This window comes from Physella acuta, unplaced genomic scaffold (genome assembly GCF_028476545.2).
Source record: "Physella acuta isolate Inbredline_101_S28 unplaced genomic scaffold, ASM2847654v3 ptg000095l, whole genome shotgun sequence".
Lineage (NCBI taxonomy): Eukaryota > Metazoa > Mollusca > Gastropoda > Physidae > Physella > Physella acuta.
In genome coordinates, this window is record NW_026731615.1 from 125,033 (window position 1) to 146,844 (window position 21,812).

At 38.4% G+C, this 21,812-nt stretch overlaps 2 protein-coding genes across 2 annotated transcripts; both read right to left on the reverse strand.

Annotated features, from left to right (window-relative positions):
* Positions 1–2,347: 2,347 nt before the first annotated feature.
* On the reverse strand, positions 2,348–7,886 carry LOC131929741 (uncharacterized). Its single transcript, XM_059286092.1, has 6 exons — positions 7,733–7,886; positions 6,677–6,895; positions 5,718–5,798; positions 4,451–4,762; positions 3,731–3,955; positions 2,348–2,550 (listed from the first exon to the last, which is right to left on the reverse strand). The coding sequence occupies exons 1-6, from the start codon at positions 7,884–7,886 to the stop codon at positions 2,348–2,350; spliced, it is 1,194 nt and encodes a 397-aa protein (XP_059142075.1).
* An 8,484-nt stretch (positions 7,887–16,370) lies between these two features.
* On the reverse strand, positions 16,371–21,363 carry LOC131929765 (uncharacterized). The gene is made up of 6 exons (XM_059286129.1): positions 21,345–21,363; positions 20,445–20,582; positions 19,646–19,740; positions 19,244–19,431; positions 17,816–17,933; positions 16,371–16,652 (listed from the first exon to the last, which is right to left on the reverse strand). Exons 2-6 carry the CDS (start codon positions 20,482–20,484, stop codon positions 16,515–16,517), a joined length of 579 nt encoding a protein of 192 aa, XP_059142112.1. The 5' UTR covers positions 20,485–20,582; positions 21,345–21,363; the 3' UTR covers positions 16,371–16,514.
* Between the last annotated feature and the right edge of the window lie 449 nt (positions 21,364–21,812).

Genomic DNA, 21,812 nt, shown 5'->3' on the forward strand with positions numbered 1-21,812 from the left:
ACTCGCCCTTTTATACCCGCATTCGACCTTGGGACCACAAGACATAAACACACAAGGGTAACTACACAGTAGGGTGAACTCCACTCACACACGCTCTCTCCCCTAGTTCTAGACTATTCTAACCTATTCTAAACTAACCTACAACTGGCCCGTAACAATACGGAAATTGCGCTTTAATGTCACTAGACTTTTTAATTAACTTGTTTTATTTAAAAAAAACACAGGTATTAAATCAGCATCAGCATTGCCCTTATTAATGACAGCGAAAATGGAAGTTATCGCAAAACATAAAACCTTGACGTAATCAGTTTATAGAGTGTGGAGATTACATTTTGTGATGTCTTTTACTTAAATACCACACAGTGGAGTGAATGATTATGGAGGAGTTGGGGGGGGGGGGGGGGGGGGTATGCTGACGTCAAGTTAAATACTCGAATGATTTAGGGAAAAGAAGCTTTGTAAATGAAGTTTTATTATTGCTGGGAATTTTTTAATTGGACGTCTTAATGATACATGTTGTATCAGGAGATAACATTATAATGAGTTAAAGTAATCAGCATAACTAATTAATTTATAACAAAGCACTCAGCTTTCATCTAAACTCACACTCTTAAAATCAGAGCGATTACTTACGAGACTCTGGAATGTCGTAGTTTATTTTTTTCTTTTCGCTCATTTTAATCTGCAGTTTGTTAGAGAAAAACACAACAACACAAAATACAAGTTGTTTATTAGATCTTTAATATACGCAGTGTGTTAAAACATAAATATAATTTGTTATGTGCTTTAACTTTCCTAAACCACCGAGGAACCAGGGTTCGAAACGTAATCGAACCCGCCCTTGTCTTCAATCATTCCTTATTAAATGTATAGACTAATGGGCAAGTAGAACAATAAAATGCTCGGAATGTATTAAAGCTGAGTAAATGAGCTTTGTTGTAATGAAGAGCTTTACTTTATGATATCATCACACTAGCAATAGTTCATTGTTTTAAAAAAAATACTAATTAAAAATATATTGATTAACCTCATACGATACATACATTAATAAAAGTGTTCAAACTAAAATAATTTGGATTATTTAAAAAAGCAGTAGTCCGCTGGTTATATAGTTACATTACTTACATTAATAAATTAAGGTTAAGAATAAATTAATGTGTATCACTTGCAGTACATCGATCTATGAGTAAGTCTGACTCACTCGTTCACATAAAAGACATATTTTGTTCACTTTGACAAAACGTCTAGTTTTACCAGCGGTGTCGTGATGTATTTTCCTTTGTCATACTTTCACATTGTCACATTATCACATAACATTGTCACATTTTCACACTTTCATATAATCACATAACACTGTCATATTTTCACGTTATCAAAATGTCACAGTGTAACATTGTTACACTTTTACAGTATCACACTTTATATAATCACATTTTTACATTTTTTACATTGTCATATTTTTACATGTTTACATATTGTCATATTTTTACATTTTTACATTATCAAATTGTCACATAGTCACATTTTTATGTTCACATTGTCGCTGTATGATGCTGACTAAACTTGTTCGTCACAATTATTACTATTGAACATATTCTTTTTGCTACTGTTTGATTGGGACAAAATCTCCTCACATTATTTTGGCCAAACCCAAGTGTACCACCATATTCAATTGAACCACCATATTCCATTGTACCATCATATCTATTGTACCATCATATTTCATTTTACCATCATATTCAATTTTACCACCATACTCCATTTTACCACCATATTCCATTGTATCATCATATAACAATTCACCACCATATTCCATTGTATCATCATATAACAATTCACCACCATATTCCATTGTATCATCATATAACAATTTACCACCATATTCCATTGTATCATCATATAACAATTCACCACCATATTCCATTGTATCATCATATAACAATTTACCACCATATTCCATTGTACCACTACATCCCAATGTACCACGATATTCCATTAAACCACCATATTTCATTAACCACCATATTCAATTCTACCACCCCACTCCATTGTACCACTATATCCCATTGTACACCCATATTCCATTATCTCTTTAAACATTTGTATTCACCATTACCATACTACGCCAATCTCACATATATTCACATCCTTTCACTAACCCCTCCACTGCACCTTACCCTCCCCTAACCCAAACCTTTACTCTTACACTCAGTTATAGCTCCTCCTCTATGCACAGAAGGCCCATTTTACTGTATACAATCCTCATATATGAAGGCAGTGTTATTATTATTATTATTCATATATATTTCATTGTACGAGATCACCTATAGCACACAGACATACAACTCTAATTTTCGTAAATCTCCTCTACCCCATCTGCAGCCGCAATACTTTTACTGTTGGCGTACTCTGCTACCTCTACCACAGATGTTGTTGGTTTTTGTACATTGTCTTTAGCCTTGGTGTGCAATGTTTTGACCAGTGTTTGGTCTTTTTGATTCACCTCCGGCTTCTGTTTTGGTGGCGTAGCGGCCGACTGAATTTGGATATCTAGGGAAGAAACAATTTTAGTTTTAAGTCTAGTATTCTGAAAGTAAAAAAAAAAAAAGTACAAGAGCCCTTTCGAGCCTGGCAATCCATCATTGGGTAGGTGAAGTAGAGTTAACCTGTTTCGGTGACTCTGGCATATGAAGGTGTAGTGTTTTTAGCACTATGCCCAGCCGCTTATACTTTCCTTAACGTGATGATGTACTCATCAGAGTTGTGTGGGGGTGCTGTAATGATTCCCCAGAGTATTATAATGTCGTAATGTTTCAAGTATATTTCCAATCTGTACTGCTCTTTGGGTTAGGGCTAGGGTCAAGATTAGGGACTAGCGTAGGGTTCGGGATACGAATATGATTACAATACACGCAAAGAAATGAAGTGTTAATTAGTCATGTTGGAGATAATATTTGTACCTCCCACCCCACCACACACACATACTTACACATACATGCATGCACATATACACTCATACACACACTCACACTTACACACACACGCGTAAAAAAATTTGGGCCAGGATATGATTGCAATAGACGCAAAAATGAACTGCAGGTAAGTCCTGTTGAAGATAATATTTATATCCCTCACTTGGGAGTCGGCGTGGTCGAGTCGGTAAAAGATCATGGTTGCTAAACCGAAAAGTCTCGAGTTCGAACCCTCGGGCAGATGAAGCTCGTTAGCTGGGGACAGCCACTCTTCTAGGAGAGACAACTCCAAAATTAAACAACTGCTGCCTTGTAGTTTGTTCTTGGTAGGACAAAGGCTATGGAAGCAAATCCAAAAAGATGAGCAGGCTGAAATCGGAGTCAATGGCGTCAATAGCGCATAACCAGTTGACACGTAATCCTTAATTGTGCTGGGAGCATGGTCGAGTCGGCAAAGCTAATGGTTGATAAATTCGAAAAAAAGTCTCGAGTTCAAAACCCTCTGGCAGATAAGACTCGATCCCTCCCAAGACTAAAAATTAAGAACAAAGAAGAAGAAGAAAGTATCCCTCACCCTACCACACACACACACACATACACACAATGAGAAATGAACGCACACCAAACACACGCATCCCTAAATATACAAACACACACACACGTAAATGCGCGCACTTTATACACTCATACACTCACACAGACATACCCCGCACTCTCCCGCACTCACTCACACCCACACATAAAAGAAAACAACTCACGTGTCGTGTTGGGTGAGGTTAAAGTCTCGTACTGATGCTCATCCGTTTGCTTCGGCGTCGTACTGCTGTAGTTCCCGTTTGGTTTGGCTGGCGTTGACGCTCTAGGTGCCCTACCCACTGACCTCCTCTTCAAGTAACAGACGACAGCGACAACGACAGCAACGATGAGGAGGACACCAACAGACACGCCAACACCAATCGCTATAGGTGTGTAGTCTGTCTCTTCTGATCAAAGGAAAGTCGGGAAAAAAAAGGAGAAAAATATTTTTAAAGGTTGGAGTTTAAAAAATAATTTAAGTATCGAATTTATTATTTACTGGTGAGGCTCGTTAGCTGGGGACAGCCACTCTTCTAGGAGAGACAACTCCAAAAATCAAACAACTGCTGCCTTGCAGTTTGTTCTTGGTTGTATAAAGGCTATGGAAGCAAATCCAAAAAAAAAGCAGGCTGAAATCGGAGTCAATGGCCTCAATGGCGCATAACCAGTTGACACGTAATCCTTAATTGTGGTGGAAGAATGGTCGAGTCGGCAAACCTCATGGTTGATAAATTCGAAAAAAAAAAGTCTAGAGTTCATACTCTCTGGCGAATAAGGCTCGATCCCTCCCAACACTAAAAATTAAGAACGAAGATGAAGAAGAATTTACTGGTGTATTTTAAAAGGGGTTTTGAGCATGTATCTTTAAAATTTAATTAGAATAAAACAACGTCAACAGATACCTTCAAGTATGAAACGATACACCATATCTGGGTATTGGCCATTACCGACTGTCATGGTATATGTGCCCATATCGTCTGGGCCTATGTCCAATATGGCCAGATTAACTTGACCTTGCCATATGGACTTGAAGGTCACCAAGGTCGTGTATTTTTGTTGAGCGACGGTGAAATTCGCTGATTTTTTTTCTACGGTTAAAGAAAAAGTAAACGGCCGTGGGTTGCTGTAGATGTGTATGATGATGTAGACGTTGCCGTTCTCTGATACTGTGAACTTCTCCAGGTCTGACGTCGACGACAACAATGTCGGCGGAGCTGGGGGTGGATTAAAAACATTATACGCTATAAAAACTACCAGAGAGTAGAATGCAAAAGTGTAAAATTCACATTTTTAACACATAAAACAGACGATCTTTATACTATTTAGGGCAAAGCATTCAGACGCATTAATACAATGCAATGGGTATATAATTTGCACAGACCTCGTTGATTCACTCTACAATCTCGCCGAGGGCTAAAAATGACCGCGAGTGACCACCTCCTTTTATAAACTAACACGTATGAAAAGATTATCCCATCAACAATACCGATCGAACTTTCCTATACCGATCCCCGGTGGTAATAGAAAAAGAAGTATACTCTTTAGCAAAGCTTCGAAATCCCGTTAAAACTTACAAACTATGACTTTATTCGGAGAACTTGTAAGGGAGGTAACTTTATAAAATGCTAATTTTTCTTAGGGTCTGTCAATATTATATTTAAATTGACCCAATGTTCAACAGTTTGTTTATTTAAATTTTCGTCACAAAACACGAATCAGAAACTCTGCAATATGTATCTAGTTTAAAATAACGTATAACTAATTTAGTTTAAATCTTTTACAAGAGCAATTAAATCTTTTATATAATTTAGACCAAGTTTTTCATTTTTTTCTCATTTACAAATATCGATTCACTAACTACCCCTTTAGCCGGGCTGTAAGACATGAATATAATAATCTGTTACCATTTAATTTTTCTAGAGCAAGATCAGACGGTTCATGGGGCTGATAAGGAGAATTTATATGATTTTGGATAATACCTTATTAACTCTTACCCCCAATACAAGAAATATTCCTGTCTAAGGCTATATATATATATATATATATATATATATATATAGTGGTTTAGGTGTACATCCGGTGTTCTTTTCTAGTACTACAATTATAAAACAATGCTAAAACGACTATAGTTCAACATTTTAAAATACTTAACGAAAGAAAAAAAATCACCATATTTCTGTAGTATCAAATTCTGTGCAGTAAAATTTTCGCGAACTGTGAAAATTTTACAAAGATATTTTGGCTCCGTGTCTGAAAATAGAAAATATCAAAGTTTATATCTATGTGAATGTAACCTTTATAGTATATATAAATTTATTTATAATTATATACATAACATAAATAAAAATAAATATTATATACATATAAACAAATATACAGATAGATATATACAAAACTATATATGGGCATATATATATATATATATATATATATATATATATATATATATATATATATATATATATATATATATATATATATATATATATATATATATAAACAAATATATATACACATTATATATATATATATATATATATATATATATATATATATATATATATATATATATATATATATATATATATATATATATATAAAGATAGATATCTATATCTATAGATGTATCTGTATCCGTGTCCGTGTCCGTGTCCGTGTCCGTGTCTATACCTGTACCTGTACCTGTACCTGTTCCTGTTCCTGTTCCTGTTCCTGTACCTGTACCTGTAACTGTACCTGTACCTGTATCTATATCAATATCTATATCTATGTCAATATCTATATCTATATCTATACCTATACTAATATCTATGTATATAGATTTATAAATATATAGATCTAAAGATATCAATATATAGTGAGAGATATAGGAAGAGAGATGCATATTTATTTTCATTTTATATATATATATATATATATATATATATATATATATATATATATATATATATATATATATATATATATATATGTATATATATATATAGATATATATGTATATATATATATATATATATATATATATATATATATATATATATATATATATATATATATATATATATATATATATATATATATATGTGTATGTGTGTGTATAACCTAGCTCTATGTTACTTAGAACTCGCCTTCTTTACTAAAGTCTATTGTTAACGTGGCTGTTCCTTTCACCTTGTCGACGTCACCAACAGGTGTTAGCCGTTCCGTGAACCACTGCACATTACCAGGGGGATAACCCGGGTCTGTGATCTCGCATGTACAGCTGGCTTCTCCCCCTTTGACAATGTAACCTGTGAGCCCGGAGATCAGATCGCTACACCCAGATCCCAGTCTTGCGGTTGGCGATCCTAAGAAAGAAAAATATTCAGCTAAATTTTGATTGGTTAAATTGTTGAATTTTATCTACAGATCTTGTAACTTCGGCAGATAGTTAATGGGGAATTCAGGCAGATTAGCCGGGATTCGAACTTTTGTCTTTAGGGTTCGTAAACGTTCGTTCTACCACTCGACCGATCTTTAAGGCACTCAGTTCATTAGGATATACTTTAAGCAAAATGAACGGCGTAAACAATTACAGTTAAAATTCACATTTGAACATTTGAACATGATAAAGTAATTCAACAGACTAAAACAGTGAAGTTTCCTGACGGTCCGTGGGGCAAGTGAAGTAGAGTTCCCCTGTTTCAGTGACCTCGGTGTATGAAAGGTTGGTGTTGTCAGCACTATGCGCAGCCGCCTTTATTTTCCCAAACGTGAGTTAGGTACCCATCAGACTCAGACGTTCTATATATTATTTTTTAAAAAACTCGATTCGAACTCGAGAAGATCGGGTTAGCTCTACCGTTACACCACGCCATCCCATACAATAAGTGATACTATAGGTCGAAATATAATTAAATATAGGCGTAAAACGAAAAAGGCCGACATACAAAAGGCCGACATGGACAAAAGGCCAGTACTGATAAAGAGTCACGTCATGCTCGCTAGATATCAGGCTTTTTGTAACCATTGCGGGAGAGGGAGGGGGGAGGTAAAACCTTGGGAAAACAGTCTAATGTCATTTATAAACGAACCCTAATATGTAATTTGTTCATGAACAGTGATATAATAAATCTTCACATACAGGGTATTTTTAAGCGTCGATTGGAAGACAAAGAAGAAGCATTTAAAAATGTATTCCTTACTTATTTGAATAGTTGTTGGAACATTTGAGACAGATGGCTGGTTATATACAGATATCCTTGGATAGAAGTCGTTGTTCCCATTGGACAGTTTGGTCACGTTGATGGTCAGCTGACAGGTGGCTTGAAAATAATCGCCAAAAGGTGATGTTCGCATTGTCGTCACTTCTCTGTAGGGCTGCGACTGTGATTTGTGAAGTGTGGATGAATGAATGAATGAATGAATGAATGAATGAATGAATGAATGAATGAATGAATGAATGAATGAATGAATGAATGAATGAATGAATGAATGAATGAATGAATGAATGAATGAATGAATGAATGAATGAATGAATGAATGAATGAATGAATGAATGAATGAATGAATGAATGAATGAATGAATGAATGAATGAATGAATGAATGAATGAATGAATGAATGAATGAATGAATGAATGAATGAATGAATGAATGAATGAATGAATGAATGAATGAATGAATGAATGAATGAATGAATGAATGAATGAATGAATGAATGAATGAATGAATGAATGACTGAATGACTGAATGACTGAATGATTGAATGACTGGATGACTGAATGACTGAATGACTTAATGACTTAATGACTGAATGACTGAATGATTGAATGACTGAATGACTGAATAACTGAATGACTGAATGATCAATTGACTGATTGATTGAATGACTGAATGATTCAATGACTGAATGACTGAATGAATGACTGAATGAATGAATGAATGAATGAATGAATGAATGAATGAATGAATGAATGAATGAATGAATGAATGAATGAATGAATGAATGAATGAATGAATGAATGAATGAATGAATGAATGAATGAATGAATGAATGAATGAATGAATGAATGAATGAATGAATGAATGAATGAATAAACGAATGAACGAATGAACGAATGAACGAATGAACGAATGAACGAATGAACGAATGAACGAATGAACGAATGAACGAATGAACGAATGAACGAATGAACGAATGAACGAATGAACGAATGAACGAATGAACGAATGAACGAATGAACGAATGAACGAATGAACGAATGAACGAATGAACGAATGAACGAATGAACGAATGAACGAATGAACGAATGAACGAATGAACGAATGAACGAATGAACGAATGAACGAATGAACGAATTAACGAATGAACGAATGAACGAATGAACGAATGAACGCATGAACGCATGAACGAATGAACGAATGAACGAATGAAAGAATGAACGAATGAACGAACGAACGAACAAATAAACTAATAAACGCATGATCGAATGAACGGATGGACGAATGGATGAATAAATGAATGGATAGTAGGATGGACGTATTGAAGGTTTGATGGATGTCTTTTAAATAACATATATCTGTATTCTTACGAAGTTGATATCTTTGTAAAATGTACACGTATTGTTGTTTGGATACAGATCTTTTGCCATGCAAGTGATGTTTATCTCCGTGTTGAGGTCAGTTAATGTAGTGTTTTTGCAGCTGGTGAACACAGGTACCCCTGGCCATAGTCAAGATTTTAGGTTGAAAAACATAAAATATAAAATATCATAGTCTACCTCATTTTTTTATTATTGAACTCATTCTATACGGTAACAATGAAAGAAAAATTGTCTTTAATCCTTCAAATAACATCAGCTAAGTGGTTAAAAAATAGGAAAACTTTAAACATATATATTAATATATGTATATATATATATATATATATATATATATATATATATATATATATATATATATATATATATATATGTAACTAGTGTAGTTACTAGGGACGATAAGAACGTAATACAGTCTGTCAACTAAAGACTATTGTAAGAACGCATTACAGTCTGACGCAATAGTGCAGGTGGTGGACTGATAAGAACACAAAGCCACGGCGTATCTTGGGAAGCGATACGATAAGCCGCTGCGCAGTTAATAATTTGATGCAACGATTGGAAAGTATTGCGTATACGAGGGATATAATATAAGGCTGCGTATTGGAGACGAGGCAGTACCAAGTTGGAGGCTGAACGGTGTAGACGTATTGTGTTAAGTGAGAATAGGAACGATGGACACGTGTATTCTGTTATGTGAGGACTAGTGAGGACAGTGGGGGTCAGTTGGTTCATTGTATTCTTGTGGAACATTGATGCATTGTTATGTGGAGCATTTCTATTGATTCATGTAATAAAGAGATCAATGTAAACCTGCATTTCCGAGTATCTATATTGTGGTCGATGTTGTGTGCTGGTCAAAGGTAGCACGAGTAAATACACTCGGTAACATTTGGCGCTGTCAGCAGTGAAATCGGTAACATTTGGCACTACAAGTAAATAGACTCGGTAACATATATATATATATATATATATATATATATATATATATATATATATATATATATATATATATATAAAGCAATGTATGTTTGTGTGTCTGTCTGTATGTCTGACTTTTATGCATTACTACACCTCTTATCACATCGCCTTGAAACTTTGGGAAGTTGTTGTGAATATTTCTGTGGAGGCTTTTGCGCAAAAAAATATTTCGAATTCGCAGGGGTGGCTCCCTGGTAGGGCGCGATTTGTTTTTTCTCAATATACGCTATATAAAAATAAACGTCGATTGCAGTTTCACACCATTTATCCGATCGATATCAAACTTTGGGGAGTTGATTAGAACACTACCTGGAAGGGTTCTGTAAAAAAAACATTTTTAATTTCGCAAGGGCGGCGCCACGGGATGGTGGTATTTTTCCCTATATACGGTATATTTTTAAAAAAAGACGATTGCGGTTCTACACAGTTTAACCGGGTGCCATAAAAATTTAGGAAGGATGAATAATTCCCGAGAAGGTTTCTGGGGCGGGAGAGGTGGTGGGGGTGGGTGGGTGGTGTTGAGAGGGGGGATTTAATTTTGCATGGGCGCCCCCCCCCCCCCCCGGCAGGATGCGATTTGGCGCCCTGGTCTTTCCCGTGAGCTCTATGGCGACTACGTTTGGTCTAAACAGTGTGATAGACAATGGATAGGATGGGGCATTACAAGCGCTCACTACATTAATCAGGCGTGTCCTCTGGCGCCCTGGTAGGGTGCGATTTGGCTGCAAACAAAAATTTCAAAAGCTCACATAGGCCGCTGAGGGCCATGTAATACGTTTTATTTTAATAATCAGAAAAATTAACCAAGATTAGATTATTAACTGTGATGTTTCTTTTTGTCCGTAAAAAAATCCAAACAGTTTCGTCACTTTGCGAACGATGCAATTAGCATCTATTTTTAGACAATTCAATCAGAAATTGATATCGAGCATCTAATAATAGACCATTAGTAATGCTAACATATTGCATCCGTCTCACTATTTTTTTACGTGTTAAAGAAAAAATCCTGTTCATTTGTGTCACTTTAGTGAATGACGCAATCTGCATCATTATTAACTGGATGCTATTTGGCACGATGGCGTCTGTTAGTTTTAAGGAGCCAGGGGCCGTACGCGGCGCCTATGCGGTAGTGAAATCGGGGGGGAGGGGCTCCTGAGAGCACCCCTCTACGTCCCTGACACATGGGGGGGTCACCGAAGTGTGTTCTACCTCATTATTTCAGTGAGTGATTACCGTACACTCAAGGTAGTGTAGGTAAACCTGCAAAGGGATTGTTTACATTTAAATAACTCACTTTTAGAAAACAAGGTCAGGCGTCTAAGAATATATGATTGGTAACGCATTGATGAAACCCGTCTTATATATTTCGACAGGGGGACGGGTACACTAGTATGGATAAAGTTAAACTTTAACTTAAAACTGTGTCTTACTGTATACTTCGGGAATGCAGGAGGCGTCTACTCTATCATTGTCGTCAAATAAACAGGACAACGGGTTGATCTCGTTTCTCAACGGAATGCTCAAGTTGTGTACGGTTAGTGTGCTTGTGTAGGGAGAAACGTGTGTATTCATCACGGAAAAATTTGGGTGGTTGGGACAAGATTGGTCTGCATCACACGTTAACAGGGCTGTATTGTTGGGCGACATCCACTGCACAGTGTGATTTGTTGGGATACTGGGTGTACAGGTAACTTGGATGGTTGAGAACACAGGCACTGGATTACATGCATGACCTGGATTCAATAATAGCGTACATATACATTTTTAATTTAGTTTTTTAATTACAAATAAATTAAAGTATAAGTATTTATATACATATAAATAATATATATAGAAGATATATTATATTATGAGATATATTTACATATAAGATATATATATAATATGATATAAATATATATATTCATATTTTTACACACTCATATAATATATATATATAAGCCTATGTATAACAGCTCTTAATATATATATATATATTTATATACATATATATATATATATATATATATATATATATATATATATATATATATATATATATATATATATATATATATATATATATATATATATATATATATATATATACATATATATATATATATATATATATATATATATATATATATATGTATGTATATACATCATATATACATCAAATCAATATACATGAAGATCTAGTATACTTACACAAGTCAGCCGAGCAGACCAGTAACACAACTATTTTGAATACAGCTACAATCCCCATAGTCAAGTTGACTCTACTAGATTGAAATACTGTTTCATTAAACTAAAGATAGAACCATCATCCACGTCACAAAAACTTTTTTAGTATGACTGTAAGCATTAATATATCATAACGAAACAAAAAGAATTGTAGTCCATTGAACAATGTATAACTTTTCTTCAGGTTCCGTACTGATTTTTTTAGAAGAACAGTCGTACAACTACATTCCAGTTTTCACACACGTCCGCATATGGTTGGGATAGAGGCCCAAAAAACTGACAGATAACTGAACGTTCAGAAGGAGGCTATCAATATTCTCGCTACCAGGAAGTGAATTCCGGATGTTTGATGTAAGAAGTTTTTTCTTAAAAGTACGATAAGTCTAGCGATGGTTTAATTCGGTGTTTAGATTTACTGACATTCATTTAGGTTAGGCGGCAGGGAAGACAGGTAGAGGGGGGGGGGCTGAAAAAGTTTTGATTAAGATACAGATGGGTAAGGAAATCCCTATCTCGTATTCAACCCAGTAAAGTTAATCATTTTTTAAATTTATTTTTATTTTATTTCTTTGCTTGAATTGGCGGACACGCCCCTTGTTTCAAATAGGTGGGTTTTTTTAAATTGATGAACAAAGACGAATTTGCTTAATTTACTGACAGGTTGATTGATGAAGCCCGCTTGTTATCACTGACTGGCAGAGTTACCTCTCTTGTAAAATTATAATTGATTTTTTTTAAAGATCTAATCTATTTAAAGATCATGGAATGGCTTGGTCTAGCGGTAGGCGGTAAACTGCTAACCCGATAGTTTCGAGTTCGAATCCGGGTTCAAGCTAGTGGAACGTCGCCGAGTCCACCCAACTCTGATGGGTACCTAACTCACGTTAGGGAAAGTAAAGGCGGCTGGGCATAGTGCAGACCACATTATTCCTTTATATGCCGAGGTCAAGAAACATAAGTACTCCATTTTATCTGCCCAATGGAACGTTAGGTCTAAAGAGGAATATTTACTTCTTTACTATTTAAAGATTATAATCGAGTTCAAGTTTTATTTCCTTATGTAAGCAATTCAAATCACGCCTTTGTTGATTATTTAACTTATTGTCCGTTTCTTTTTCACGAAATTTGCGCTAGGAGCTATTTTCATCATGAAAGTTTAAGGGAAGTAATTCCCGATGTCTTTAACTGTTGGGAGAACTGGGATATCAATTCTGTCAACAAATAACCGAAGACACGAAAATAACCGGCCGACGTTTAACATCCTGTTTGACGGGAGACCCGCTGGGATAAACATCGTGTATTCACGGTCTGGTTTTAGGATTTACCGTTTTATTGATGGGGTTAATGGCTGGGTGATAAGGTTTAGGGAGGTGGGGGTGTGGGGATGTGGGGTACAAGGGTTGGGGGCAGAGGCGTAGCGAGGGGGGGGAGGGGGGGCGGGGGGTGCGGGCCGCACCGGGTGACACCATTTAGGGGGGGGGGGGGTGACACCAAGGCAAAAAATCGCAAAATATATAGAGAAAAACTTGAGGGGGGGGTGCAAATCGAAAGTTTGAGGGGGGGGGGGGTGCAAATCGAAAACTTGAGGGGGGTGCAAATCGTAAATGTGTCCCCGGGAAGGGTCGCTACGCCTCTGGGGGGTGACACCATTAAGTGCCGCACCGGGTGACACCCGACCTCGCTACGCCACTGGTTGGGGGGGGTGCGAGGGTTTGGGGTAGACGGTACGGAGATTGGGGATGGAGGGTACAGGGTGCAGGTTACAGAGTTTGGGGGTGCGAGGGTTTGGGGGTAACGGGTGCGGGGTTGGAGGGTGCTGGGGTCTGAGTCGTAGAGGTGTGTCATAATTTGATACTAATGTTGTACTTAAATCCATGATGGGGGTGGGGCGTGTAATTGTGTGAGTGAGATAAGAGGGTATAAGTAGTGGGTGAGTGTGTGTATGGTGTGGTGTGGTATGGTTGGAAGGGATATGACTATGATTGGGGTGGTGGGGGTGTATGAAGGAGGTGAGGAGATTTTGTATGACGGGCTGGGGAGTGTATTGCGTGCCAAGTGGGTGTACGGTGGGGGAGGGAAGGAGGGCGTATGACGGGAGTGGGAGGATGTAGAACGATTGTGGCAGGGTGTATGTCTGAAGTATGATGGGTTAGCCGTACCATCATACTAAACTCTCCCTATGAGAATAGTCAACATTTAAGACTAGGTTTAGAGTTCTCCAAATAGAAGTAGGGTACGTGTCTATGTGTCTGTGTGTCTTTGTATGTCTGTGTCTGTGTGTGTGTGTGCTATGTAAGTATAGCTACCCAAACAGCACCCAATTGTGTCAACATAGGCCATTGACAGCACATCTGCAACAAATGACTCTAGGAGACGGGTGGGGTAGGGCGCTCCAGCACATGTGATAAATATGCAACTTTGAGAAGGGGGGTTAACAAAATATATAAAAAGAAACCTGTTTATGACTGGATATTCTTAAATAGGTTAGGTGGGGGTGGGTTGAAATGTAGGCGTTTTGTGACGTTAAAAAATGGCCGATGGTTTCTTGTAACGACACCTGACAGTTCGGTAGGTTTGGGTTCAAATCAGATAAAATCTTATGACGTCATGTAAAGAAGATCTCACGAAGTACCTGACAAAAACAGGTATTCACAAAAAAATAGCCGTTATCACCAGTAATTGACTATCCGCTATCTGCTATAGAAAAAGTAAGTTACCTCCCCAAACAGGTTTCTGATGTGTCACATACCAGTCAAGGGAGAGAACACACTAAAAGGTTTGTTTATTTAAAGAAATCGGGACGATTAAATTTTAAGTAAACATCGCTATCGCTCAGACGGAATTTGAGATTCTATTTTTTTAAACTGGTGTTGTGTTCAGTGTTTACCTAGCGTTGTGTTAAGTGTTTATCTAGCTGGATGATAGACACCTAGAGGAGATGGAGTGGTGGGGGGGTAGAGCGATCCGGAAGATTTTAAGCTATGGACCTGCCTGAGTCAAGTACGAATATTATCGTCAAAGTATAAGGTATGGATAAAAACATGTGAAGTGTGTTAAGATATAGGATTAAAGTAAGGCTTCTTTTCGAGCCTACTGGTCTGTGCAGCAGGTGAAGTAGAGTTCTCATGTGAACTGGGCATATAAAAGGATACTGTAGTTAGCACTTTGCCCCACAGCTTTTACTTCTTTCCCTAACAGTCAGGTAACCCATAGAGCTGGATTAGTTCTGGGACGTTATACTGATGTGTACCCAGATTCGAACTCGAGACTTTCGTGTTAGCAGTCGTCTGTTCTACCAGTCGACAACACCATCCCATAACATAGAGGGCTGGGCCTATATGATTCATCCTTAGGATTGTGTGAAGGTTTTTGCTATGTCTTACAATTCCCATAAAAAGAAAACAAAGACTGGACAATGTCCTATAGTGGATTATTTCCCCTACATTTAGTGTCGTAAAGGTCAGTGTTAAGACTTGGCCTTGAAGTATTGTAAGAGTTAGGGTCAAGGTTAGCCTGGATTAGTTATGGGTACTGTAATGACCAGGGCAGAGTTAGGGTAACATACTAAAGAAAAAATATTATTCTAAACGTATAGCCGAAATAATAACTCCACTGGTATCATGGTAGGTAAAAAATGTTTCCTTATATTTAAGCAATGATCGGCGTGGTCGAGTGGGTAGAGCGCACCAATGTCAACCAAAAGGCTTCGAGTTCAATTACTTCGGATCTTCTTTGGATATCTAACTTTAGTATAGAAAAAAACTAGACCCTAAATGCGATTGTACACATTCCTGATAAAACTATTAATTAATATGGCAAGATTATATAAACAGACCAACACTACTTCATCTACCCATTTGACCATTTTGTATGAAATAAAAAGATACTTCTTGGTTACCCCCGCAACTAGTGAAAAAGAAATTACATCACAAAAACGGAAAAAATTCTAAAATGTATTATTACTTGTTGTTATTTTGTTAGTAACATATAGATTTTTATTAGACACGCAAATAAAGATAACTTTCAACACAAATGAGACAGAAATTTCAAATTTATTTCCACTTTCGTAAAACATGGTATTATTAAACTGAGGTTTTGATTAGTAATTAGACCGGAAGTGGTTTTTGTTTGAACTTCAGTTCTGCTGTTGTCTCACGTTGTTGCAGTGATGGCGTGTGTCTATGGCTTCATCATGTCATCAGCCACGCCCTCCTTGACCAGCGTGACGACACAGCAGGCGGCCATGGCACCAGAGTTCCCGTCCATCAAACTTCCGCTGTCCCCCTTCAAGCCAAGGTCATCCTCAAGGGCGTGGATCTGTGGAGAGGAGGGGAGGGTGAGCGGTGGGTGGAAAGTTCGTGTGGTTGTTGTGTGTTATAAAGTGTGTGGTTTTAAGTGTGTAATGAAGTGTATTGTTGTAGTGTGTAATGTATTGTGAGATTGTTGTAGTGTTTAGTGGAGTGTGTGGTTGTATGTGTGTAATGTAGTGTGTAATGCGTGTGTAATGAAATGTGTAGTTGATATGTGTGTGTAATGGAATGTGTGGTTTTACGTTCTTGTGCGTACTTGTGTGCATATGGCGTGCAATTGATAGTGTTTGAGGTGCCTTTTGACGATTGGGTCTGTGGCTAAATGGTGTGATTTACAATTTCTGAATTGACCAGCATGGATGTGTGTATGTGGATACGTATTTTGTGATGACAGACATGTAGTTATGTATCTTGATACTTGTGTGTTTTGATGTATGTAAGTTGATACTTAGTATATGTGCTGATGTTTGTATAATGATATTTTGTGCACTGATATATGTATGTTGATACTTGTTGTATTTCTGATATATACGTGTTGATACTTTGTGTATTGATTTATGTATGTTGATAGTCAGGATCATGTATGTATGTTGATACTTGTTATACTTGTTTACATGTGCTGATATATGTATGATGTATGTATGTTGATACTTTGTGAATACTTGAAACATGTAATTATGTTGATACTTTGTGTGATGATGTATGTATATTGACACTCACAATCATGCACGCATGTTGTTATATGAGTTGATTATTTGTGTATTGATGTATATGTGTTGATACTTAGTATGTGTTTGATGATGTATGTGTCTTGATACGATCATGCATGTATGTGTATATATTTGTGTGCTGATGAATGTATATTGATAACTTTGTCTACTGAGGAATTTATGTTGATAACTTTGTGTAATGACGAATGTATGTTGATACTTTGATGATACTTTGTGTGTGTGCTGATGTATGTATGTTGATAACATTGTGTACTGATGAATGTAGGTTGATAAGTTTGTGTACTGAAAAATGAATGTTGATACTGTGTGTACTGATAAATGTATGTTGATACTTTGATGATACTTTGTGTGTGTACTGATGTATGTATGTTGTTAACTTTATGTACTAATGAATGTATGTTGATACTTTATGTACCAATGTATGTATGTTGATACTCACGATCATGGACCTGCCCAGGAAACTCTCCTCACCAAACAGTGTGGCCTTCTTGTCCTCAAAACTTGTCACCAGTTTACCGTTGTTGGGGATCATCAGATTACCGAAGTCTCCTACATGTCTGCACATACATTAATCAACCAATTAACCAGCCACTCTTATTATCAAATTACCATTCAATAAACCAGTAACTACAATTATCAAATTACCATTCAATAAAATTAATTAAACAATTAACCAGTAACTCCAATTATCAAATTACCATTCATTTAAATTAATTAACCAATTAACGGTAACTCCAATGATCAAATTACTAATCAATTAAATTAATTAACCAATAAACAGTAATTACAATGATCAAATTACCATTCAATTACATTAAATAACCAATAAACAGTAACTCCAATAATCAAATTACCAATCAACCAAATGAACTTAAAAATGATTTATCGAAAAACATTTAAACTAAGTATTCAGAAATTTTAATAAAATAGTTAAACAAACACTTAGAAACACATCAACCAGATTACCAATTAATTAAGCAAACAGTTAACTATATTTAAATAACAGTTATTAAATAATCAAAAGCTCAAACTTTACCCGACATTATTTTAAAGATACAAACATATTCTGGCACAACGTGTCGATTGTCTAAGTACAAAATCCAGTGTTTCTTTCAGACATTTTTCTCCGGGGGTAGGAGCTTTAGGTTTTTAAACCTTTTTCCTGTGAGGTATGGGGTTACTTAAGTCAAACTATTCATTTTTTAATCAAATTTGTTTTCTATTTCACCTGGAAAGGACGGCGGGGGATATGCTTATGGGAACTGGAAGGCAGTGCGCCCTCTCCCCCACCCCCCACCCCACCTGGTGAAATGCCTGAAAGAAACTCTGCCCTATTCCCCAAAGGTAGCTGACGTCATGGAAACACGCCCCCATTCTCCCTCCCCTAAGGTAGCTGACGTCACGGAAACACGCCCCCATTCTCCCTCCCCAAAGGTAGCTGACGTCACGGAAACACGCCCCGATTCTCCCTCCCCAAAGGTAGCTGACGTCACGGAAACACGCCCCCATCCTCCCTCCCCAAAGGTAGCTGACGTCACGGAAACACGCCCCGATTCTCCCTCCCCAAAGGTAGCTGACGTCACGGAAACACGCCCCCATTCTCCCTCCCCAAAGGTAGCTGACGTCACGGAAACACGCCCCCATTCTCCCTCCCCAAAGGTAGCTGACGTCACGGAAACACGCCCCCATTCTCCCTCCCCAAAGGTAGCTGACGTCACGGAAACACGCCCCCATTCTCCCTCCCCAAAGGTAGCTGACGTCACGGAAACACGCCCCCATTCTCCCTCCCCAAAGGTAGCTGACGTCACGGAAACACGCCCCCATTCTCCCTCCCCTAAGGTAACTTGGTGTTGATCTTAACCTTAACCTGATGCTACTGCTGATGTCCCCATGGTGCATGCCCTCAGGGTTGAAGTGTGAGCCAGAGGCGTCGCACGTATCCCGGATGTCACCCGTCTGGTGGATGTGGAACCCGTGCTTCCTCAGCTTGCTGTCGGCGGTCAGCTTAGACTGGGATGTGATGTCCACATAGACTTTCAAGGGCTGGCCGGAGACCTGGAGAGTTGATAAAGAGGTTTTAAACATGTGTGACTTAATTTTGGAGGAAGTGAAGAGGGTAATGGGGTTAGTGGTGGTAATTGTACATAGTGTGTTGGAGAAACCTTTTTCCCACCACAATTGTACCCCTACACTCCGACACACACGTACTCCCACACACCTTTACTCCCACACTCCCACCACACCTGTACTCCCACACCCCCACCCTCACCTGTTTAAGAGTGACAACACCGTTGATGCTGTAGTCAGTGTTGTATGTTGGGTTTTTGGCCATCCTGCAGATTGCCTCACGGTACATTGGTGGCTCTGTGTGGACAAGAAAAAAATCGACTGACTTGGCGAAAAACACTAATAATAAACATTAAATAGTTTACGTCTTAAATGATGCTATAACAACATTTCCATGCTCCCCAAGCCAAACCGAAACTCAGCCATACAAACACACAGCCATACCAACCCACAACCACACCAACCCACAGCCATACCACCCGACCACACCAACCGACAACCACAACAACCCACAACCACATCCAACACACAACCACACCAACCCACAACCACACCACCAGACAACCACCCCACCCACAACCACACCACCCGACAACCACACCAACCCACAACCAAATCACCCACAACCACACCACCCACAACCACACCAACCCTTAACCACACCAACCCAAACACCAAACACCAACCAACAACCACACCAACCCACAACCACACCAACCCACAACCACACCAACCAACAACCACACCAACCCACAACCACACCAACCCACAACCACACCAACCCACAACCACACCAACCCACAACCACACCAACCCAAACACCAACCAACAACCACCCCAACCCACAACCACACCAACCCACAGCCACACCAACCCACAGCCACACCAACCACAACCACCCCACCCACAACCACACCAACCCACAGCCACACCACCCACAGCCACACCAACCACAGCCACACCAACCACAGCCACACAAACCACAACCACAACACTCTTACTTGCTACGCATGGCTTAGTATTGCAGAACATGACCTCCATACAATCATCGTCTTTGGTGTGAATACACTTCAAGACCTTGCGGGATTTGAACCCACCCCCACACTGTTTACTGCAAGGTGACCACTCGGGCTTCGTCTCTGAAAGCAGGTGCCGAGATACGAATCATAAGTGAACAAAACAAAATGTAATCATTTCAACCAAGACGAGGCTATATATTTATTGTTGTTTATTTATTTTTTATTAGAAAGCATCAAAGACTGTTTCTTGTGTTGGAATCTGCTTTCATGCTTGGTTTTTGTTTGGGATTATGGCATTTTGTGTGGGATTATGGCATTTTGTGTCGAATTCGGGGAATATACAACATTTAAGGCTAGATTTAGAATGTAAGGGTCTGACTTTTTATATTTCAGTCTGTCAATTTATGTCGGCGTCTGTCAATTTATGTCGGCGTCTGTCAATTTATGTCCGGGTCTGTCCATTTATGTCGGGGGGAGGGGGTTCTGGCCATTTATGTCGGGGGATCTGACGTGTGTGTGTGTTTACCGTTGGTGAGGTCTTCTATGGTGTTTGTGTGTGTGTGTTTACCGTTGGTGAGGTCTTCTAGGGTGTTTGTGTGTGTGTGTGTGTTTACCGTTGGTGAGGTGCTCTATGGTGTTTGTGTGTGTGTGTGTTTACCGTTGGTGAGGTCTTCTATGGTGTTTGTGTGTGTGTGTGTTTACCGTTGGTGAGGTCCTCTATGGTGTTTGTGTGTGTGTGTGTTTACCGTTGGTGAGGTCCTCTATGGTGTGTGTGTGTGTGTGTGTGTGTTTACCGTTGGTGAGGTTTTCTATGGTGTTTGTGTGTGTGTGTGTTTACCGTTGGTGAGGTCCTCAATGGTGTTTGTGTGTGTGTGTGTTTACCGTTAGTGAGGTCCTCTATGGTGTTTGTGTGTGTGTGTGTGTGTTTACCGTTGGTGAGGTCCTCAATGGTGTTTGTGTGTGTGTGTGTGTGTTTACCGTTGGTGAGGTCCTCAATGGTGTTTGTGTGTGTGTGTGTGTGTTTACCGTTGGTGAGGTCCTCTACGGTGTTTGTGTGTGTGTGTGTGTGTGTTTACCGTTGGTGAGGTCCTCAATGCTGTTTGTGTGTGTGTGTGTTTACCGTTGGTGAGGTCTTCTATGGTGTTTGTGTGTGTGTGTGTGTGTTTACCGTTGGTGAGGTCCTCAATGGTGTTTGTGTGTGTGTGTTTACCGTTGGTGAGGTCCTCTATGGTGTTTGTGTGTGTGTGTGTGTGTTTACCGTTGGTGAGGTCCTCTATGGTGTTTGTGTGTGTGTGTGTTTACCGTTGGTGAGGTCCTCTATGGTGTTTGTGTGTGTGTGTGTGTGTGTGT